The sequence below is a fragment of the Myxine glutinosa genome, chromosome 9, assembly GCF_964187855.1.
Source record: "Myxine glutinosa chromosome 9, kmMyxGlut1.1, whole genome shotgun sequence".
Taxonomy (NCBI): Eukaryota; Metazoa; Chordata; class Myxini; order Myxiniformes; family Myxinidae; genus Myxine; species Myxine glutinosa.
The window spans coordinates 124,333,817-124,358,473 of NC_136269.1; the positions used below are offsets into that span (position 1 = coordinate 124,333,817).

At 45.0% G+C, this 24,657-nt stretch overlaps 1 protein-coding gene across 2 annotated transcripts in view; it reads left to right on the forward strand.

Moving 5' to 3' along the window:
- The window catches only part of LOC137434649 (cell surface glycoprotein MUC18-like), a 128,450-nt gene that overhangs the window by 28,277 nt on the left and 75,516 nt on the right, over nt 1-24,657 (forward strand). For both annotated transcript variants that reach the window (XM_068127802.2, XM_068127803.2), the window contains exons 5-7: nt 4,423-4,510; nt 8,059-8,226; nt 19,546-19,667. In XM_068127802.2, the coding sequence (XP_067983903.1) occupies nt 4,423-4,510; nt 8,059-8,226; nt 19,546-19,667 (378 nt within the window). The remainder of the gene's footprint in view (nt 1-4,422; nt 4,511-8,058; nt 8,227-19,545; nt 19,668-24,657) is intronic.

The following is a 24,657-nucleotide window of genomic DNA, read 5'->3' on the forward strand; positions in this document are numbered from 1 at the left end:
TGCAAGTAGACGAGGGAGTTAAGGTTGAAACAACAATCGAGCTGACTGGCAGGTTCAACCATCAAAAAAACCTGCTCCCTCTCTCTCTCTCTCATGTACATGTTTATCCCCTCTCATCTGAAGCTCATATCATTCCTCCCAACCCAGGCAACCGGAATCCTTTGGTGATGAAGCCACAATCAGGCAGCTTACTTTCTCATCACTGAAGACTAACTCGACCGAGGGCAACCTGATGTCCTTTTGCAAGGTGTGCAAGAAGTGTGTTTCCATCCTCAGCCGAGTCAGAAACCATGATTTGGATATCCTTATCGGTGAACTTTCCAACTTGCCTCCCTCGTCGAAGTCCTGATACCACCCTGTTAAGTCTGTATTGTTGTCTTCCCTCCATGCCCACACCTCAAATGGTATTACAGCTACCTCTGCACAAGACAAAGCTGAATGTCTCAAATCCAGTGAGTACCTCCACAGCTCGTGGATCTATCGCATCCCTCTCTGTCCCCACTTCACACCCCAATTAGCTTCGCCCCATTCCCAAAGGATAGTGTTGGGTGTGTGTGTTTTAGTGTTATCAAGGTTATCCACACCTGTTCCTGAGTGTGTATTTGAGGTATGCTGCAAGGACTACGGTCTCGACCAGCATGCTCACCCAGCCCTTGGCACAATTCAACAGAGTTATCTAATTTAACCGCAGCATTTTTTTTCTGTCTAATTTAACAACAACTTGCTTTTCTACCTTGAATGTTCATGAAATCCGAGTTAGAGACGATGAATCCCGTTTTACAATCCATGTCGTCTCTTCACATCTCTGTTTTGCTGTGAAGGACCGTACTTTTCTTATCTCTACTCCGTATAGAGGATGTTTGTCTGTGTGTGGCAGTTATCCTGCTGGTATGCATATAAATTAATTATCAATATAGTGATTAGACAGATTAACTTTTACTATATACCAACCACTACTGACATATTGCTCATGATAAATATTAATGTGTGAATTCATTGGGTGACTTATGAGCCTCAGACTTTCCCGAAGGAACTCAAAAAACGATTATAATTGTGCTGTGTTTCTGTCAGTGGGTGAGTTGGCATTGGTTCTCAGATCTACTGTAATCTATGTACCACAGCGAGGCTCTGCATTATTAAATGCTCTGTGCTGTTCCCACTGCATCCAGAACACTGACTTTTTAATTTGAGAAGGGACAACAAGTTCCGAAGAGCCTCAGCCCAGCCTTGGCAACCGTCCCAGACTGCATCAGTGCCCATGTACCCAAATCCAGCAGTGCTCCTCTCGCTTTTCTTCTGTCTGCTCTCTTCGGGCTATCCTTTAGCTTAGGTCGCTCAACGTCTGTTTGGAAGCAGCAACAACACTCCCATCCACAATAGTGCAAAACGTATCCTCTCAAATGCAGACCAGTGAGCCTAATCTCAATGTTGAAGGTCAGGGAATCAATAATTACAACCTTACTTCCCGATCATCCTTTTGAACTCCATCCCACTCACTAGGTTTTGGATATACTGCTGCTCCTCTCTCAACAATAGATGGAGGCCCTGGATCTTAAAATATAAGGTCATGGTTGTCTCTCTGGACATATTGCTGGAATTCAACACAGTCTGGCATCTTGCTCTGCTTGCCAAGCTTTCTGCATGTGGCATCCAGGGCCGCCTTAATTTCTTGCTTGCCATATAATTCCTCCACTCATGGAGTCAACGCATAGCCATCAATGAAATCCTATCATCTCCTTTCCGAGTAAAGGCTGAGGTCCCCTCGGCAGCATCTTTAGTCCAGTTTTGTTTGACCTCTCTGATACCCTTCATCAGCCTCTTTTTGTCTTTGCAGATTTATGTATATTTCTTATACATAGTCGAGGCTCATGGACTTGGACAGAGGGAAAGTTGGACAAACAATGGGTGTGGGGAGGAATGGGGAGCAGGAGAGGATGCTCAGGGTGGACAAGATGGATACAAAAGGAAACTCTCAGGATGGAAAATTGGAAGGAAGATGGGTTGGGGGAAGGGAGGCAGGGATTAACGACGGGAGAAAAGATCATGGTTTTGGATTGGGTACGATCTCAGATGGTGTTAAACAGCTGTCTTGAAGACCTGGAGGGAAGAATGAGATTGAAGAGGATGTGGAAGTTGGTTTCACAGGTGGAAAAATGAGGAACGAATAAGTGGAGGTGAGCAGTGATCCTGAATTTAGGTATGTTTCACCAGAAGGGCATTGATGGTGGACCGTGTGAGCCCTGCAGAAACCTGTGGGGTGAGGTGGGGACAAAGCATGGAAAGAGCAGAGGGAGTAAGACCCGAAAGGAGGTGGTAGAAGACAGAGAGGCCACCGACCTGTCTTTGATGGCAAAGTGTTAGGCCCTTAGACTCAGCTTCATCGCGGGAGATTCCAGTAATTCTGAAGGCCTTTGTTTCCACGCTATCAAGCTGAGCAAGGTGAGCAGCAGGGCAGCCATCCCAGAGCGGAGAGCAGTACTTCATCAAGCTGCGGATGAAGGCCTTGTAGGTGGATAGGTGTTCAGGTGTGCCAAGGAAGGACTTTGTATGACAGAAGATGCCCAGTCGGCAGCTGGCTTTGGAGGCCAACTTTGAAATGTGGTTTGCTCAAGAAAGATCATGATGGATAGTTGGACCCAGGTGTTTGAATGACTGAACCTCCTCAAGAGGGTTGTTAAGGAAGTATATGGGAGTCAGGGGGGTTGCCAAATAGTGCTTTCAGAGAGGGAGAGTTTTGTCTGGATTGAAATACATGTTCAAAATGATTGACCAGATGACTCAACTTAATGCCATTACCCTAACCCCATCCTAACGACAGGGCAGCAGCAACAAGTCCCCTCTCTGCTGATATGGAGGAAAGTATCAGGTGGTGGTCTGACAAATGGTATGTCATTCAGTCCAAGCAAATCTCATAAGCTCACAATATCTCTTCTGAAGCGTCATCGCATTACTCATCAATATATACTGTATTCACAAGTAACCACTTGAAGAGGTTCGGTTGCTTGAGCTCTGGGCCTCACCATCAGTGACAATCTCAACCGCTTTTCATTATGTGCTTCAAGGCTGGACCCCAAGGCTGGACCCCAAGGCTGGACTCCAAGGCTGGACTCCAAGGCTGGACTCCAAGGCCAACCACATACTAGGCATCCTCCATTGTGTCCAACCCCCATTCTTTAACCCTACAAGTCTCTTCAGTTCCTCTCGGATGCAGGTGTAGTGTTCATCCAGCAACCTCCTCCTTATTCAATTCCCAATATCCAGATTTACTGCTCACCTCCATTCCTACGTTCCTATTTTCTCCTTGTTGTGGAACTGCATATCCTGTGCCTATATGGTTAAGAGCAAACGTATATGGTTATGTATATTTGTTTGTTTGTATGTATGTTTATATGCGAACAAAACGTCTTCTTTTTCTTCAAATAAAATTAACACCCAAAACACAGTCCGTGAACTCTTAATTACGTTTAGACTGCTGCGACCCCTCAGACCTTTGATGACCCTTTAAATCCCCCAAGACCCTTAAGATCACGAAGACCCATGAAGACCCAAAATACCCTTAAAGACCCAAAAGACCCTGAAGAACCAAAACACCCTAAAGACGCAAAATATCCCAAAGACCCAAAACACCCTTAAAGGCCCAGAGGATCCAAAAGACCCTGAAGACACAAATGATTATTAAAGACTCAGAGGAACCAAAAGACCCTTAAGACCCAAAAGAACCTTGAAGACTCCGAAGACCCAAAACACCTCAAAGGCCCAGAGAATCCAAAAGACCCTGAAGACCCAAATGGTCCCGAAGACCCAAAAGACCCTGAAGACCCAAAACACCCCAAAAGACCCCGAAGACCCAAAAGACTCAAAACACCCTGAAGACCCCAAAGACCCTTTAGACCCACAAGACCCTTAAATACCCCAAAGACCCAAAATACCCTTAAAGACCCAGAGGAACCAAAATACCCTTCAGACCCAAAAACCCCTAAAGACACCAAAGACCCCAAAGCCCCTGAAGTCACCAAAAACCCAAAAGACCCAAAAGACCCTTCAAGGCCTAGAGGATCAAAATGTTCCTGAAGACCCAAATGTCCCTGAAGACCCAAAACACCATGAAGACCCAAAAGACCCTGAAGACCCAAAAGACACCGAACTGGTCAAAGATGCCTATCCCGCTGAAACGACGTGTGGTGAGGCGCGTGGAGCACCGAGTCACGCTTGTATATATTTCTTATCGATATTATTTAATTTTGTCATTCTCAATGGAACTGAACTTTTTTTAGTCCTTGGCCTGACTATTTGTTCTGTATAATTTTGAGTTAAACCGAAATTTTTATCTCTCATCTTTATTTTTAACTTTGCTTGCATAAACTGTTACAATATATGAGTTCTTATTTTTGACTAACTGTTTCTTTCTTTGCCTGAAAACAGATAGCTACTTGTAAAGTGAGGCACAGTTACCCCTTTCCTCACATCTATTGGTACAAAGATGGAAACCTCACCACCAATGCTTTAACAAGTAAGACTTTTGTGATGTGAGCAAGAACAACGTGCATGTGCAGATGACATTGTTTTTATAATACTTTAACTATTATTGGATTTTTACAGACCTTGGAAAAGTCTAAATGATATTGCTTAGTTGCTGAGTAGTTTCACTATAAACCTGGGTCTCTTTTGCACTCCACGACAATGCAAATATCAAGGGAGGCACGAAGCGCCCCTTCCTTTATAAATGGGATTTTCTCTGTATGCAACTTTAACATGGGGACTGAAAATTCGTTTCTCGGCTTCTACTGGACAAAATTGGCTGCAAATTTCAGAAGTAAATGCTTTGTATGTCGATGTAATATGTTACAAATTTCACCAACATCCGTTTCCACATTCTTGAGTTTTATTAAGAAAACTCTCAAATTCACGTTGGTGTCTGTCAGTCCGCCAGCCTAAAATGTGGAGGTGCTCATATCTCAAAGGCTATGGATTGAAACTAGCTGAAATTTGGAATATATATACATCAGCCAATACTAATTAATGGCTTTCAAAACAAATTCCACCAAAGTGCCATAGTTTTTGTTTTAAAATTAAATATATATAAATATGTAAACATGTGTGTAAATACACACATGTAATAATATAAATACACATACAGTATATACACACTTTATACCTCTTTAAAATATTGTTCCAAAAAAATCTAATGTGCTGGCACAATGACCTAATGGATAAGGCATCAGACCCCCAAGCTGGGGATTTTGGGTTTGAGTCCCATACAACAACAACAACGACAACAACAGGCATTTTAAGGCCATTTTCCCTGCCAGACCGGGGGTTAGCCTTGCGGTCCCCATGACAATCTTCTCCATTTTGCCCTATTTTCTGCATCTCTCCTTGTTAACCCCCTTGCCCGCATTTCTTCTTCCACCATCTTTACCCAAGTCTTTCTTGGTCTTCCCCGTCCTCTACTTCCTTCTACATTCATTTCCACCACTCTTCTCAACCAGTCACTTTCATCCTTCCTCAACACATGACCAAACCATCTCAACCTGTTTCTCTTCACAGCATCAATCACAGGCTCTATTCCCATCATCTTTCGCAATTCATCATTTGTCTTCCTCTCTCTCAAGGATACTCCACACATCCACTGAACCATTCGCATTTCCACCCTTTCCAGCCTTCATTGCTGCTCTACGTTCATTACCCATGTCTCGCTCCCATAAATTATAACACTTCTCACACATGCAGCATACACCTTTCCCTTCAGCTTCAACGACACTCCCCTCCTCATCAGCACGCCACTCAGTTCCTGAAACTTTTTCCATGCACATCTCACTCCAGCAACCGTTGCCGAGTCTGATCCACCTTCTCCATTCAGCATGTCTCCTAGGTAACAAAATGTTTTCACACCTTCCAGCTTCACGCCGTCTCCAAGATCCAACTCAACATTTCCTCCATCTGCAGCTCGTTCTGTGAACACCTTACACTTGAATGTAGCTGCAACACTGGTTGATGACCCTCTCAAGCCACTACATTTTTGATGAACCCACTCAGCGCACATTGTACATTGAATGGAATTCACTCCGACACCATTCCTGCACACAGCACAGGGCCACTTCCCAGTTCTTTCCACCTCACCACATGCTTTACCACTTGCCATCACCTTCGTTTTTCCGATATTCACCTTCAGACCTTTTGTCTCCATACATTCCTTCCACTTGTTCATCTTCTCCTTCAGTCCATCCATACTTTCTGCAATCAACACCAGATCATCTGCATACAGCAACTCCCACGGTAAACCCTCCTTTATGTTCCGAGCCAGCACCTCCATCACAGCTACAAATAGTAGTGGACTTAGTACCGACCCCTGATGCACTCCCACCTTCACCTCAAACTCACCACTGTTCCGGTCCTTCGTCCTTACAGCTGTGCGCGTTATTTTGTACATTGCCATCACTACTCTGATAAACCATTCCTCCACTCCTAGCTTCCTCAATGCCCATGTCACTACTTCACGTGGAACCCTATCGAATGCTTTCTCCAGATCAACAAACCCAAGAAACAACTTCTCTTCTCTTCTCCATGTACTTCTCCTGCAACTGCCTCACAATAAAAAGCACGTCTGTCGTTCCTCTTCCTGGCATAAATCCAAACTGCATTTCGTCGATCTTCACTTTCTTCCTTATCCTCCTCTCCAACACCCTTTCCAATACCTTCATTCCATGCTCCAATAACTTTATCGCTCGATACGAGCCACAGTCCAGAGGGTCACCTTTCCCCTTGTATAGAGGGACGACGGTACTCTGTTCCCAATCCACTGGAATGCGGCCTTCTTTCACCACCAGATTGCAGATCTCTGTCATTCTCTTCACACTCCAATTTCCCGCTGCCTTCAACATATTTCCCACAACTCCCGTCGGTCCTCCCACTTTTCTAGTCTTCATTGCTTTTATCGCTTCCTCAAATTCCTTCTCGGTTATCTTCTCTGCTGGTCCTAAAACTGGGTTACTATCTATGTTGCCATCCCATTCATTCTCTGCATTCAACAGTATTTCCATATATCTTTTCCATCTTCCTTTAATTCCATCTGGGTCGACAACGATTTGTCCCATTTCATCCTTCAAGCAACTCACCCCCATCACATCACACCCCTCTTTCGCTTTGAGTCCCATCTGGGTTGAATAATCTTTCCCTGTACTTTTTCAAGTATTTTATATCTTCTGGAATAAAGTATTGTACAATGAACAAATGGATATTGGGGGAAATTCTTGGGGCATAGAAAAGGCCCCTGGTATGTGCTATGTGGCAAACTACAGAAAAGAAGGGACATTCCAAAGCTTGTAGAAAATGCCAAACAATAGAAAAGGGACATTCAAAAAAATCTCGTGTGTATGCTGGACTACCGTGTGTTCTGAGGAGGAACCAAGTAATGCTCCAGAAAAGTTCATATAAAAGGGCGCCCTACATCTGGTAAATAAAATACAGGTGTATGAATCAAATTGGCGCCCCTTTATATGAATCCCCAGTCTTCCCTGCTGCTCGGATTCGTTAAGGCAGCGTTTGTCACCATGGACCGGCCATTTCCCTCTTGTCTCTGTCTTCTCTCTCTCTCTCTCTCTCTCTCTCTCTCTCTCTCTCTCTCTCTCTCTCTTTCGCTCTCTCTCTCTCTCTCTCTTTCTCACTATGCTGTGGCCCTGACTTCGTAAAGGCAGAGGTACAGCATCCTGAATGTGGCGGATCTCTGTGCCACTCATGGAAGATCGATCGGCTGTCTCCATGCCGCGGGCTTGTTTGAGAGCATTGTCTGAGGCTAAACAACAACTCTTGATTGTCAGTCTTCAGTCATTTTGGCTGTTTCGGTTGGTTTCCTATCTTAGAAAAGTCGATTCACAGTTAGACAGGGCTGTGAAAGGACCATACGAGTTTCATTTCACCGAGAAAGTCCAGACAATCCCAAATGTTCATGCAATTATATTGTCCTTTCACGGAATCATTTGGGATACAATTTGCCAAGTTATTATTCATCAAAAGAGTTATAAAGAAAACATTTTTCATTTTTTATGTATTGTCTTGCAGGGGAAAAGTTGTCAAAGTTGCCAAGCGGATTTTATGACGTCAACTCCACTTTACATTACCACCTTGGGCGTTCCGATATAGCTTCTACCTTTCACTGTAAAGCCGTTTACGAGTTGCCCAGTGGGACAAAGAGTGCAGAATCAAAACGTGTGTGTCCCACACTCCATTGTAAGTGTGTATAATTATCTGTAATATGTTTGGTTTCCAAGAACGCAGAATATTGCTCTCCCATCCCCGTCCCCCTTTATTTTCCCAATGTTAATCGTGGTAAACTTATTGGAGAGGAAAGTCGTCCACTCACAGGCACTACTTATTTGTGATGGGTGATCAATACTCTGACATTTACTGGCTTTTATTTTTTTCCTGAAATTTCTTGTTCTATATTTACAAACATTGCCATTTCCTTTCTTTGTCTGCAAAGTCGAGGCTCGTGTAGGAGCTAGCACATGGAACGGATCAGGCAGGACATGACAGAACACAAAGAACAGTAGAGTGAGAAGGGGGAAACACACAAAAACAGCAGGTTTGAGGGACAAAGTAGTGGGAGACTTGGACAAAACAAGGTACAGTATAGTATGTGTGTAAGAATGAGGGGGTAGGGCTCGAGATGTCAACAAGTCACTTGAACTAAGTCTCACGTAAGTCTCAAGTCATCGCATTATTACTTCTGTCTTCAACTCGTGTAGAGTCCCACATTTGCAAACAAACAAGGATTTTCTACATAGTAGCCATTTGGGGTAGTAAGCTGGGTTACTGATCAGTGTAAATCTCTTTCTTTACCTTTGATTATACTCTTTGCTAATTTTCACCAGTTTTGTCTCATTAATGAGGACACTGAGTTTGAAACCGATTTGCAAAGACTGCCTGAGAATGAACGTGCTTGCAGAACTTTTGAGGAATAAGAAAACAGGGACATATTTTCTGCTGTGCTACCAAAAATAATCATGGTTTCGATGTGTTAACAGGAAAACTGACATGAGGACTCACTGTGCACAGTAAAGGATAAAGGAAGAGTTTGTATTCCTATATTTGTGGAATATATTCAAAGGGAAGGATGAATGGGAGGCACTTTATTAGAAAAACATGTATACTCAAATCAGTCTTGACAAACCATTTAAAAATCATTGGAATGATGTCAAAATCAAACAAAGATTTCACAATGATTTCAAAATCATTGAATTTTGTCAAAATCCAACAATGATTTCAAAATCATTGGAATTATGTCAAAATCAAACAATGATTTCACAATTTTCACAATTTTTTTTTTTGAAGTTTGAAGTTTTCACAATTTTTCACAATTTTCACAATTTTTCACAATTTTCAATTTCACAATTTCACAATTTTTGACAATCACAATTTCACAATTTTTGTTGCGGATATGGGATTTGCATCCATCCATATCCGCTTGTAAATATTCCCCTATTTCCTCAATACTTCCCAACTATCCCCAATCCCCCATTCCCTAGTCCCATTTTCTGTAAACAACACTCTGTAGACCCGACCTCCCCCTATTTCCCCCATTAAATGTCGTGCCCAGGTTCACCGCATCTCATGTAAGACAACTATAGGACATCTTGCTAGTTATTCTTAGTCTATGTCAGTTAAGGACTCGTTTCCATTAATTCTGACCCTTCGTTGCACCAGAAGGTGATTGTATGGCACCGTTAGGAAGTTTAGGACCTCCCAATACCTCCCCGCAGCTCTTCCTCACGGTTCAGCAACAACAACAACAACAGCAACGGCAGCGGCGGGTGCGGGAAGTGCGCGTCCTCACTCCGGCTTGGTTGGTAGGGGGTGTTGGGAGGGCACCAGGCCTCCCCAACGAGCCGCCATCGAACATGTGCTCGACGGGGTTACCAAATAGGGGCTCCCTGTCAGCTCCTCGTCAAGGGCGGAGCCCGGTAACCCCCGCACCCAATGGAAGCGGCGGACCGGCCCCAGTGGGGCGGAGCCAACCAGCCGAGGGCGTGTCACTCCCCGCTGAGCATGCGCAGGGAGAGGGAGGTGACGTCAGATGCGCGCTGAGCTTGGAGCAAGCAAGACGTACCCTCCGAGCGCTGTGAGGCCTCCCCGCATCTTCTGGACTGGACCGTGCTTTATCCTGTCCCCGAGCCAAGGTGCACCTTGTGCCATCGAACTACCTGTCCCTCCCTGCCATCAATCCCTGTGTAAGTCAGCCTTGTTCCGTTTGTCTGTGGTCTGTCCGGGGATAGATAAGATTGTATTTAAGTGCCCATCTCTTCTGTGTCTTTTACCTCACTCTGCCGTGTAATCTACCCCTTTTCTCCACCACTGTAATTATACCCTCCTCCGGAGGTCTTGAGAACTGTACCCCTTGCGTCGTTTCCTCTTTCCCAGTCGTCGCGTCCTTTCCATCATTGATTTGGCATAGCACGATTTGGTCAACGTCTGGGTGGAATCGGGGTCTAGTCGGGGAATAACTGTTCGGTCGCGGCAATACCACCGCTCGGTAAATAACATCTAAACCGCGTCCGTAACAATTGGTGTCGGGAGTGAGATACGGACCTGAAGCGCGCTTAACGCGCTCAAAATTACAAGTCACCGAAATTTGATTTTGTTTTACAAAAAACCCGAATTTTGAAAGTCGCGCTATGGGAGATCAAGACGGCTGGGTTCCGGTAGAGGAGAGTGAGGCAGGGTCGATCCAGGACCAAATTGAGGGACATGAGGAGAGCGAAGCAGTGAGGACGGCAGGTTCGCAAAATGGCGTCCTCGCGCACGAGGTTACGGGCGCGCAAAATGGCGCCTCGCACATGGCTACGGCGACCGCGCCCGCGACCGTAGCAGCGCCGCTGGTGGATTCGAACCTTTTTTTCCTGCAAATGAGGGCCCTTATGGGACAAATGGGAGACCAAATTGGAGGTTTGAAAAACAGTATAGAGGCTCAGAGTGAGCAAATGGGGGTAATGGGGTCCAATAGCGAGAAATTGAGGGAGGACATGGGGGCCAATAGCCAACGGTTAGAACAAAGGATGGGGTCCAATAGCGAGAAATTGAGGGAGGACATGGGGGCCCAGATCGGAGGGTTAGAGAGTAGAATAGAGGGATTAGACAATAGATTAGGGGAAATACAGGAGGGGTTAACGGGGGTAGAAAACAGAATGGCCGCTCAAGAGAATCAAATAGAAGGGGTGAAACATGGGTTAACGGGGGTAGAAAACAGAATGGCCGCTCAAGAGAATCAAATGGAAGGGATGAAAAAGGGGTTAGAGGGGTTAGAAAACAGTATGGAAGGCAAATTGAGGGACATGAGGGACCAAGTGGAAAGGGAAGTTAAACAAATGGGGCAGCAGATAGAGGGGGTCAGAATGGGGGTAGAAACTAAATTGGATGCTCACAGGGAGGAAATGGAGCAGATGAGGGTGGCATCTGGGCAGGAGATGCAAGTGATGGGAGAGGAGATCAGAAGAGGTGTGAGTGAGGAGGTCGGAGGAGTGCGCGAGGAGGTGAGGCACTGTGAGGAGCGCATGGAGAAGGAGGTGAGAAAGGGGACTGTAAAATTGCAAGGTGGTATAGAGGAGTTGACGCTGGGAGTAGAACAACTGACAGTGGGACAAAAGGAGTTGGGGGACCAGGTAAAGAAGAACACAGCGGTAATAGAGGGTTTAAAATCGACACAGAAGGAGATGAAAAAGGACGTAGGGGTAATTAAAAAAGAGTGTCAGATGGTACGTGAGGGACTGACAACGAGGTTGGACGAGGTGACAGAGGTAATGGAGACGAAGGACCGGCAGGTGAGGACGCACATAGAAACGGTCAAGGTGGCCTTAGAGGACGAGCTTGAGGAGACGCACCGGGAAATAAAAGAGGTGAAGCAGAAATTAGAAGAAGTGGAAGAAGGGGTAAGCGAAATTAAGAAGCGACGGAGAGGGGATAAGAAAGAGATCAAAGAGGAAGTGAAAGAATTGGTCCAAAGTCTGTGTTCGGATCGTGATGATGTGCTCATTAACCGGATGAGGGATTCGCAGGTGATGGAGGAGAAGCGAAGAGAAAGAGGACCCGGTGTAAGTGGTGACCAATATGGTCGTGCGTATGATGTGCCAGGTGATTTAATAAGCTTGGGGGTCGAGATGGACCCGGGTGTTCGTGAGAGGCCGTTGGTGAAGTGTGCGACAGGTCTGGTGTGCGAAAAAGGAGGTGTGCGAGAAAGTCCGACTCTGGGGTGCATGAGGAAAGAGTGCGCTGTCAAAAGTAAGGAAGAGTGTACACCTGTGGTGAGTGTTACGGAGGAAGTAACGAAAGAGTGTGCGCGAGAAAGGTGTGTAACGGACGGGTGCATGAGGAAAGAGTGCGCTGTCGAGAGTAAGGGTGAGTGCGCTGTCAAGAGTGGAGGTGAGAGTAGTAAGAGTGACACGGAGCGTGAGTTGGTTGTGACAGGTGAGAAAGGAAGCACACCTGGAATGGTAGAGCGTGTGTGGGAATGCACGCTGGAATTGGTAGTGAGGCACATGGTTGGGTGTGCGAGTGAGAGCACACCTGTGATCGTCACAGAGGAGGTGACCGAGGAGGGGGCGCGAAGAGGTGTGTTGGTGAGGTGTGCGAGCGACGAATGTGTGCCAAGGTGTTCGGTGGTCAGGTGTGTGACCAAGTCTGTGAGTGGAATGAGTGTACCTGGGTGTGTAAGAGAAGGTGCAATGACCAAGAGCAGGGAAACGGCTGGATGTATGAGCAAGAAAGGGGTAGCGTATGCGTGTAAGCATGCAGGTGAGGCATCGACGGTAACCGGGTTAGAGGTTAGAACGACTTATAGCCGAATCGGGCCCTCGGTGCGCGTCGGGCTTCGCGTGCCGCGAGAACCAGCAGGGATCCGAGCCACGGCGGGTTCGAAAGGACCGCCGTACGCGATCCACGCTGGGCCTCGCTTTGAACGGCCGCGTCCGTGCTCCACTAGGCGGAGCGAGCAGCCCGATAGGAAGGGTCGTCATGGCGACCACCTTTTGTTGAGGCATTCCGGCAGGTCGAGATCGGGCCATGGGATGGCTCCGTGCCGAGATGGTGCGTGGGACCTCGGCCCGGGTAAACCTCCTTCCCTGCACCGAATGCGGGACGTATCCAGCCGCTGGCACCAAACAACCCGCATTCATGGCTTGGCTGTACGAAGCCGAGCTTTAGAAGTGAATTGGCGCACCGAGAGGCATTAGTAAGTAGACTGTAATGACGAGGATAGTGTTTTGGCCCCGAAATTAGAAAAACAAAATTTGATGATTGGCAAAGGATTGGCAGTAATGATTGGCAGATGATGGGTAGTGATTGGCAAATTTTTGATTTGCTGAAATTTGATGTGCAAAATTGGTAGTGGGAGATGCCCGATGTGGTGGGATGGCAACTCTGTCATCCCTCACAAACTGGGGGCAGATGCGCTATAGATTATGGGGTGTATGGCAGTGAAAACTAGCCCGGGTGGGTTAGGATATTGTGTGTAGGGATCTAGCGAAGATGACATTAGGTAACGTTAAGGTTAGTTAGTGACAAGGATACCTGTAGAGGGGACGCAGGTAGATTAGAGTGGATGATAATGACGTGGGAGCGCAATAGTTTAAAGGGGCGACGGGGAAGCGCAAGTTTCAGAGGGGAGTAGTTAGATGAGATGATGCTGTGTGAGAACTGGACAGGTGTGTGGAGCAGTGTATGAGTAGTGAGTGTTGTGGATCAGCGCGAATGCGCTTGGGGGAGAGAAGGGTGCAGGCGGCACCAAGTATGAGAGCACAGGTGTGCAAGTACAGGTGTGTGGAATATATGGAGCAGAGAATGAGTGGTGTGGAGAGAGTTGGAGTAAGTGGTACGGAGTGGTGTGCATGGTGCGAAGGTGTGGATGGGGGAAGAGTGGACCCCTTTTCACGAGTACCCGGGGAGGGTAGTTTAAAGAATAGTTAGAAGGTATAGGTAAATTGTGGTTGGATATTGGCATTTGTGGTGCGGTTGCAGAATGGTATTGTGGATGGGTGCATTGGTGTGGTGAAATTGGCTGGTCGAGTGGCCTGTTAGTATGAGTGTGAATGGTTGGGCACTCCGCCACTGTTAGATGTCGGCCAGGTGAGGCCGCAGTTGGGCTCTGGGAGCCGTTAGTGTCAGTGGGTGCCTGAGGATCCCGGGTGTGGATCGGGCAGGCCGTGCCAGAGAGGGCACTGAGGGGGTGAGAGTGCGAGAGGGCCTTCCCCAGTTAGTTAGGTTAGGGTGAGGAGCAGGTGAGCTCGGTAGGCAACAACAGTGGTGGAGGTGTGCAGGTGGGCGGACCAGCTGGGAGCGTCACACGACCCAGCCACCGAAATTGTGCGGGGGCACCGAGTGTTGAATCGGGGAGTGAGACCCAAATTGATGGTGTGCACCACAGATGGTCAATGGGATTTTGGTTCTTCGAACCACATAGAGTAATGAGGGCCAATGGTTTGGCAGGAGAAAGACCCCGGGTAATGTAAAGTTGTTAAAGTCATTTAGGAAATAGTTAGGATTGATGAACCTGTCGCACCATACGCAGCCACTTGCCTGAGGTGATGATGATGACTCCACACCTGTGTTTTCTTTGTTTTGTGTTGCAGGAAATGAGAATTGCTGTTTGGATTTGTGAGACGCATCACGACGTGGATGAGACATTGGGGTGATTCCATCTCTCCTTCCTTAGGAGGGACTGATGATGAATTGGTGATGGCAGATTTTGATGTTGAGTTGGAGATGGCAGATTTTGATGAGAGTTGGAAATGGCAAATTTGATTGGTTAGGAGGGAGAGAAGACGAATTTGGTTTATGGGAGGAACGGGGAAGACAGTAGGGACGTTGTTGATGTGTAAAGTAGATGTTTATGGGTAGTGTTGTGTTTTGTGGATACAGTAAGGGGTAAGGGAGGGGCAATGTAGGTTACCTGGTGGGGGGGGGGGGGAGGGGGGCGTACGGTAGGAACGTACCTGTCTCACCTGGTTCCCATGTGCCCCCAGTGTGCATTACCTAGTACTGCATGCACTTTTGCGCCCTTACCACCTTACTCACTTGTCTTATTTTGTCTCCCACCTCTGAGGATCTGGCTTTGGGGCAGAGAGAGAGGAGAGAGAGGTGCTGGCTCCGCAGTTGTGGGCCTGTACTTCCGCTGCTTGCTGCCTGGATCGATACACCATATGGACCGCAATTTTTGTGGCCGCCCACAATGGACCGCAGTTCTTTTGCTGTCAAGCACCACCCGTGGATGGACCTCTGGGTCAACGTGGCACCTATGCCATACAGGTGAACCACTTTTAGTTGGCCCCCCTGACGGCCACAATTCAGAAATGGATGCGGTTGGCGCCTTTCTTTATTTCTAAAGAAGCCAGAAGGCCAAGTGCACTCCATGGAGACAAGACCAGCGGCAGAAAATCGGCCGGCTGCGACACCACCGGTGACTATGGACACTTAATTGTGCATTGTTATTGAACACTTTATTGGTGCACCGGATGGTGCTGACTGTGCGTATGGGGTGGTGCTTTTGGTGCTTGGACGGGGTGCTCTGCGCATTATTAAAGGCCGTAGGGCCACAGGGCACTCGTGGGTTGGTGTATCGATGCTGGCATGCGTGCTCTCCCTATGCATAACATCTGCATGTGTTCCTCAAAGAACAGGTCCTGGATCGTAGTGTAAATATCAGTGTTGTATAAATAATGCTCCCTACCGGCTGTATGTTTAGTTTGAGGATGCTTTCCGCGATTCGGTTATCCTGTGGGTGTGTTTCTGTTAGGAGAAGGGTGCAACGTCGCAGGGGGACATATTTACTCATTTGTGAACATCTGTAAAACTGTCGCACTCAGGGTTGAGTTAATAGTAGAGGGAACTACATCTGAGTGCCACACTAAAGTAGGTAAAAATTTATCGGGTCAGGACGCCCCGAGGTAGAGAAGGGTGCAATGTTGCGGATATGGGATTTGCATCCATCCATATCCGCTTGTAAATATTCCCTTATTTCCTCAATACTTCCCAACTATCCCCAATCCCCCATTCCCTAGTCCCATTTTCTGTAAACAACACTCTGTAGACCCGACCTCCCCCTATTTCCCCCATTAAATGTCATGCCCAGGTTCACCGCATCTCATGTAAGACAACTATAGGACATCTTGCTAGTTATTCTTAGTCTATGTCAGTTAAGGACTCGTTTCCATTAATTCTGACCCTTCGTTGCACCAGAAGGTGATTGTATGGCACCGTTAGGAAGTTTAGGACCTCCCAATACCTCCCCGCAGCTCTTCCTCACGGTTCAGCAACAACAACAACAACAGCAACGGCAGCGGCGGGTGCGGGAAGTGCGCGTCCTCACTCCGGCTTGGTTGGTAGGGGGTGTTGGGAGGGCACCAGGCCTCCCCAACGAGCCGCCATCGAACATGTGCTCGACGGGGTTACCAAATAGGGGCTCCCTGTCAGCTCCTCGTCAAGGGCGGAGCCCGGTAACCCCCGCACCCAATGGAAGCGGCGGACCGGCCCCAGTGGGGCGGAGCCAACCAGCCGAGGGCGTGTCACTCCCCGCTGAGCATGCGCAGGGAGAGGGAGGTGACGTCAGATGCGCGCTGAGCTTGGAGCAAGCAAGACGTATCCTCCGAGCGCTGTGAGGCCTCCCCGCATCTTCTGGACTGGACCGTGTTTTATCCTGTCCCCGAGCCAAGGTGCACCTTGTGCCATCGAACTACCTGTCCCTCCCTGCCATCAATCCCTGTGTAAGTCAGCCTTGTTCCGTTTGTCTGTGGTCTGTCCGGGGATAGATAAGATTGTATTTAAGTGCCCATCTCTTCTGTGTCTTTTACCTCACTCTGCCGTGTAATCTACCCCTTTTCTCCACCACTGTAATTATACCCTCCTCCGGAGGTCTTGAGAACTGTACCCCTTGCGTCGTTTCCTCTTTCCCAGTCGTCGTGTCCTTTCCATCATTGATTTGGCATAGCGCGATTTGGTCAACGTCTGGGTGGAATCGGGGTCTAGTCGGGGTATAACTGTTCGGTCGCGGCAATACCACCGCTCGGTAAATAACATCTAAACCGCGTCCGTAACAATATTCAAAGGGAAGGATGAATGGGAGGCACTTTATTAGAAAAACATGTATACTCAAATCAGTCTTGACAAACCATTTAAAAATCATTGGAATGATGTCAAAATCAAACAAAGATTTCACAATGATTTCAAAATCATTGAATTTTGTCAAAATCCAACAATGATTTCAAAATCATTGGAATTATGTCAAAATCAAACAATGATTTCACAATGATTTCAAAATCATTGAATTTTGTCAAAATCAAACAATGATTTCAAAATCATTGGAATTATGTCAAAATCATTGAATTTTGTCAAAATCATTGGAATTATGTCAAAATCATTGAATTATGTCAAAATCAAACAATGATTTCAGAATCATTGGAATTATGTCAAAATCATTGAATTATGTCAAAATCAAACAATGATTTCAAAATCATTGGAATTATGTCAAAATCATTGAATTTTGTCAAAATCATTGGAATTATGTCAAAATCATTGAATTTTGTCAAAATCCAACAATGATTTCAAAATCATTGGAATTATGTCAAAATCCAACAATGATTTCAAAATCATTGGAATTATGTCAAAATCATTGAATTTTGTCAAAATCATTGGAATTATGTCAAAATCATTGAATTTTGTCAAAATCCAACAATGATTTCAAAATCATTGGAATTATGTCAAAATCAAACAATGATTTCAAAATCTTTGGAATTTTGTCAAAATCAAACAATGATTTCAAAATCATTGGAATTATGTCAAAATCAAACAATGATTTCAAAGCCATTGGAATGATGTCAAAATCAAACAGCGATTTCACAATTTTTTCTAAATCATTGGAATTATGTCAAAATGAAACAATGATTACACAATGATTTCAAAATCATTGGAATTATGTCAAAATGAAACGATGATTACACAATGATTTCAAAATCATTGGGATGATGTCAAAATCAAACAATGATTTCAAAACCGTTGGAACGATGTCAAAATCAAACAGTGATTTCACAATTTTTTCTAAATCATTGGAATGATGCCAAAATCAAACAATGATTTCACAATGATTTCAAAATCATTGGAATTATGTCAAAATGAAACGATGATTACACAATGATTTCAAAATCATTGGGATGATGTCAAATTCAAACAATGATTTCAAAACCATTGGAATGATGTCAAAAGCAAACAGTGATTTCACAATTTTTTCTAAATCATTGGAATGATGCCAAAATCAAACAATGATTTCACAATGATTTCAAAATCATTGGAATGATGTCAAAATGAAACAATGATTACACAATGATTTCAAAATCATTGGAATTATGTCAAAATGAAACGATGATTGCACAATGATTTCAAAATCATTGGAATTTTGTCAAAATCAAACAATGATTTCAAAATCTTTGGAATGATGTCAAAATCAAACAATCATTTCACAATTATTTCAAAATCATTGGAATGTCTTGACAACCCGTTTCAAAATCAAAATTGCTGGAAAACTGCTCCTTACTATGAACTGACGCTCCAGCACTACATCAATGTAGTGATTGTAGTGTCCTTCCGAGATTCTGGGGAATCGAATGCTATGATGTAAATTTATCTTGCTCAGTACTAGATGATGGTTTATTAGTGATTGTGAAAGATCTGTAATTGTTGTATACCGGCAAAATGGCCAACTTGCGTTAATACTACAATACTGTAACCTCCGATAAAACTAGTTCATGCCAACAACACACAATAAACGATAGGGTTTGCCTGCCAAGTGAAGGCGTTTTGGCAACAACGGCAACCCACAAAAATCCAGGCAACCATTCTAATCTGTGAAATGTTTTTTTTTGTTATGTTTTTATGGGTGAGGGTGAGGACCTTGTACTTGCTCACTCTTTTGAATCACCCCGCTCCCACCACTGAACTCCCTTATTCCATGTCTTCGTTTTATGTGTCTCACCTCTCCATCCCTCTCATTCCTCCCCACACATCTCCACCGCCTATGTTTTGTGTTCTATTTTTAAAATGATTGCTATCTAATTATTCTTTCTCTTTCTCTCTCTCACTCTCTCACTCTCTCACTCTCTCACTCTCTCACTCTCTCACTCTCTCACTCTCTCACTCCCTCTCCCCATCCCTCTCCCTCTCCCTCTCGCTCTCGCTCTCTCCCTCTCCCCATCCCTCTCCCTCTCCCCATCCCTCTCCCTCTCCCTCTCACTCTCGCTCTCACTCTCTCTCACTCTCTCTCTCTCAACCTCTTCTTTTCCCTTCACTTTCCCTTTTTCTGAAGTTTTTACCATCGATGTAATTAAAGTCCATTAAAGCAAACACCATGTGCAATGTATCGGTCACCATTAAATATTAAAATCGAATACATGGTACAAATTTGTATAATGCAATCGGTTAAAAATGCATGCATGCTTAAAACTTTTAGCAGTAAGTTTAAAACTTTTAGCATTTCGTCGAATTGTCCTATTGTTTTTGGATACATCTTGGCAGATCCACCTGAAACATTAGAACTCAAGATTGAGACTCCTCGAGGTGAAATAAAGGAAAGAGATACCGTGACCTTGGTGTGCTACACTCTTGCCAACCCAATGCCCACATTTACCTTTAGGACAGTGAGTATATTTTCCTTCCCCTTCCAACACCATTTCGGTGAAGTTCTTAGTATTTTGACTTTGCTCACGAGGTGGTGCACCCAAATATTGGGTTGTTTTGATGGAGGCATTACGTTTTCGTAGAGGTTTTTGATATGAAGGTTTTGAAATGGTCTCGCTCTTCCAGGACCGTTTAAGTTCACAGGTAACTAAGCACCTTACCTCGGTGTGTGTTTTCCAGCCTCGTTGATCAAAGAATAATTATCTATTTTAATTTACTGCATTTTCCTGCTTTGCTTGTGGATTTGATATCAATTTTCTTGGGTAATGTGAAATGCCTCAGTCTGACATTTAATTTTGAGATGCGATTAAATATTAATCTCATTTTTGCATACACAAGGATGGATAAAAGTAAAAATTATTATAAAATAATTATATTTGATAATATAATTACTGTAATATTGTATTGCTGTAATATGATTACAGTCATTTAAAGTGATCATTCGTTTGGCTAGGACCGCGTGGCACCGTGACCAGGGTTGGTTGTAACGACAGAAAACGTTCATGACTTTTCATGGGTGCCCCAATGTCCTGTCAATAGTATGGACATACCTACCTACTCTCTAGTATGGACATACCTGCCTACTTACTCTTTAGGGTAGCAAAGCATCTGCTGTGATTCTGTGCTACCTACAATTATGTCTATAAATAGGGATTATAGTTATTGCTATAACTATTGCATATTGTGGAAATATTTTGCAGATATAGCATACATCTTGACAAGTTGATGTCATTTATTAACAAACTCGAGCAATGGCTCAATATGCCCCCATCTTCCAATATGAAGCACTGATATGGAGTTCAGGTCTGTTGACCTCCCAAGTTGGAGATATTGAGCGGTTTCAAAAGAGAGCATTGCGAAGGATCACTTTTCCAAATAACCTTTCCTGTGTTGACCTTTGTGTCCCCTGCCACTCCGACAAGGGCAGACATGGGGGACATTAAAATGAGCTCCGTCTGACCGACCGACCAACCATCCGTCCATGTACTTTAGTGTACGAGATATTCCAAAAACCGTTTAACATTTAGCTTTGATGTTGCTGATATCTATTCCTCATGACATTATCTCAACCGGATTAGATCACGGTGGTGATTGGCTGAATTCTGTTGCTATGGCAACTATCTCAGTAACTTGGCTTGTGTACGTGATATTTCAAAAACCGTTGAACAATTCCTTTTCATATTACACAGAACTCTTACTCGTACCAACCAAAAGGCGGTGACCTAGAGAATCAGCTCCTTATATACGTATACACTTATAATATTGATTCCCTCACTAATGGGCGCCTTATACCTACGTTTTCCAAAATATGTTTTTGTTTCCAATCGTCATTGCCACCTTTTCACTCAATTGCGACAATTACTATATCCGGATGTAATCTGAGGAACTCTAAAGAAATTGTTATTCCACAAACTCAGACACATCGATACAAACGATCCGCCATTCCTTTCCTTGTTTGACTTCTGAACACTAACATTTGAGCTATAAAAAAAAAAAAATTCTGCTTATGTGACCTCGGTGATCGTACATTTTTAGAGTTGTGTATATGCATATATACTGTATGTGTGTATATATATATATATATATATATATCTATATATATATGTATATATATATTGTTGCGTATATGGGACTTGGCCTCCATATCCGCGTGTAAATATTCCCCTATTTCCCCAATACTCCCCAACTATCCCCAATCCCCCATTCCCTAGTCCCATTGTCTGTAAACAACACTCTGTAGAACCGACCTTCCCCTTCTTCCCCCATTAAATGTCGTGCCCAGGTCCACCGCATCTCACGTAGACAACTTTCGGACCTCTTGCTAGTTATTCTTAGTCTATGTCAGTTAAGGACTCGTTTCCATTAATTCTGACTCTTCGTTGCACCAGAATGTGATTGTATGGCACCAGTAGTGAGTTTAGGACCTCCCCATACCTCCTCCCATCTTCCCCATGAAACAACAACTACAACAACGGCGTGCGGGGAGTGTGCGTCCTCACACCGGCTTGGTTAGCCGCCATTGCCATGTGCGCCCACGGGGTTACCACGAAGGGGCTGGCTGTCAGCTCCTCGTCAAGGGCGGAGCCCGGTAACCCCCGCACCCAATAAGAAGCAACGGGCCGATTCCATCTGGGGCGGAGCTAACGAGCCGAGGGCGTGTCACTCCCCGCCGGATATACGCAGCCTACCGGACGTGACGTCAGATGCGCCTCAGCCACGAAGAAGAACCAGTCGCGACCTCCGAGCGCTGAGAGACCTCCCTGCATCTTTTGGGCCGCGCTATCCTGTCCCTGAGCCAAGAGTGCACCTTGTGCTGACCATCGACGACCTGCCTTTCCTTGCCATCAATCCCCGTGTGAGTCAGTTTTGTCCTGTTTATCTGTCGTCTGTCGGGGCTACTATAAGACCGTGTTTAAGTGCCCACCTTTCTATGCTGTCTCTCTTGTCTTTGTAATCTAACCTTCCGCAATATTATAACCTCCTCCGGAGGTCTTGAGAACCGTACCCCTGGTGTCGTGTCATTTTAACCCAGCCGCTGTGTCCTTTCCTCAATTGATTTAGCGTAGCGCGACTCGGCCAAGGTTCGAGTATAATCGGGTAACTTGTGCGAACACGGCGGCCATTCCGCTCGGCCCAGCATAACATCTTAATAAGTCGTGTCCGTAACAATATATATATATATATATATATATATATATATATATATATATATTTCTAATAATGGTATGTTTTGTGATTTTAATTATTAGTTTCAAATCCTGTGAGTGTATTTTTATATTCTTATTATTGTTTTCAGTTTCATCTTCACATTTTGTTTAATAACTACTGAACAATCTATTCCATTGGATGGGTCTCTTCGTTCTTGAATTATATACAAACAACAACAGGCATTTTAAGGCCATTTTCCCTGCTAGAGCGGGGGTTAGCCTTGCGGTCCCACTGACAATCTTCTCCATCTTGCCCTATTTTCTGCATCTCCCCTTGTTAACCCCCTTGTCCGCATTTCTTCTTCGACCATCTTTAGCCAAGTCTTTCTCGGTCTTCCCCGTCCACTACTTCCTTCTACATTGATTTCCATCACTCTTCTCAACCAGTCACCTTCATCCTTCCTCAACACATGACCAAACCATCTCATTCTGTTCCTCTTCACAGCATCAATCACAGGCTCTATTCCCATCATCTTTCGCAATTCATCATTTGTCTTCCTCTCTCTCAACGATACTCCGCACATCCACCGAACCATTCGCATTTCCACCCTTTCCAGCCTTCGTAGCTGCTCTACGTTCATTACCCATGTCTCGCTCCCATAAATCATAACACTTCTCACACATGCAGCATACACCTTTCCCTTCAGCTTCAACGACACTCCCCTCCTCGTCAGCACGCCACTCAGTTCCCGAAACTTCTTCCGTGCACATCTCACTCCAGCTACCGTTGCCGAGTCTGATCCACCTTCTCCATTCAGCATGTCTCCTAGGTAACAAAATGTTTTCACACCTCCCAGCTTCACGCCGTCTCCAACATCCAACTCAACATTTCCTCCATCTGCAGCTCCCTCTGTGCACACCTTACACTTGAATGTAGCTGCCACACTGGTTAATGACCCTCTCAAACCACTACATTTTTGATTAACCCACTCAGCGCACATTGTACAGTGAATGGAGTTCACTCCGACAACCTTCCTGCACACAGCACATGGCCACTTCCCAGTTCTTTCCACCTCACCACATGCTTTACCACTTGCCATCACTTTCGTTTTTCCGATATTCACCTTCAAACCTTTTGTCTCCATACATTCCTTCCACTTGTTCATCTTCTCCTTCAGTCCATCCATACTTTCTGCAATCAACACCAGATCATCTGCATACAACAACTCCCACGGTAAACCCTCCTTTACGTTCTGAGGCAGCACCTCCATCACAGCTACAAATAGTAGTGGACTTAGTACCGACCCCTGATGCACTCCCACCTTCACCTCAAAATCACCACTGTTCCCGTCCTTCGTCCTTACAGCTGTGCGGGCTCTTTTGTACATTGCCATCACTACTCTGATTAACCATTCCTCCACTTCTAACTTCCTCAATGCCCATGTCACTACTTCTCGTGGAACCCTATCGAATGCTTTCTCCAGATCAACAAACCCAAGAAACAACTTCCTCCTCTTCTCCATGTACTTCTCCTGCAACTGCCTCACAATAAACGTTCTCCACGTTCTTGAATTATATACTTTATTATAATGTTCATACTCGTTTCCCTCACCAGAGGAGAGGGTATTGCATTTGGGTCCATTTGTCTGTTTGCTTGTTTGTCCACACAGAATGTGACTATATGTATTAATTGCATTAGACCCTATATAACCCCAAAACCCTTTCAGACCCCACAGACCCCCATAGCCCCTTTACCATGAGAGCATGAAGATCTAAAAGACCCCTCGGACCCAAAGGACCTGAAAACCAAAAAGACCCAAAGACCCAAATGACGCCGAGGACACAGAAGATCCAAAAGACTCAAACGACCCCGAGGACAAAAAAGACCCAGAGAACACAAAAGATCCAGAGGACCCAAAAGCCCCGAGGACCCAAAGAACAAAACAACAAAAACACGTATTCCCAGGTTCTGCAATCTCTGATTGCTCCTTCTTGTTTATCCTTTGCACAAGCACAAATTTTTATTTTCCGTGTTGATTTTTATTTGTATTACAATTTCCTGTAAGCCAAATATATTGTTGTGGATTTGAGAATTGTTGTGTTTCTTTTTTGGTATTGTTGTAAGTGTAATGAATTGTTGTAAATATCACCCTCCGTAGTGTAAAAGGTCAAAGGTCGTCCTCTTAGTCCATATACATGCACGTAGCAAATCATATACCCTTCTAAATAGTTATCTCCTTATTCTATGTAGTTGAAGGCTCTGTTCCCACTAGTTGACACTGCATTGCATCAGATGACATAA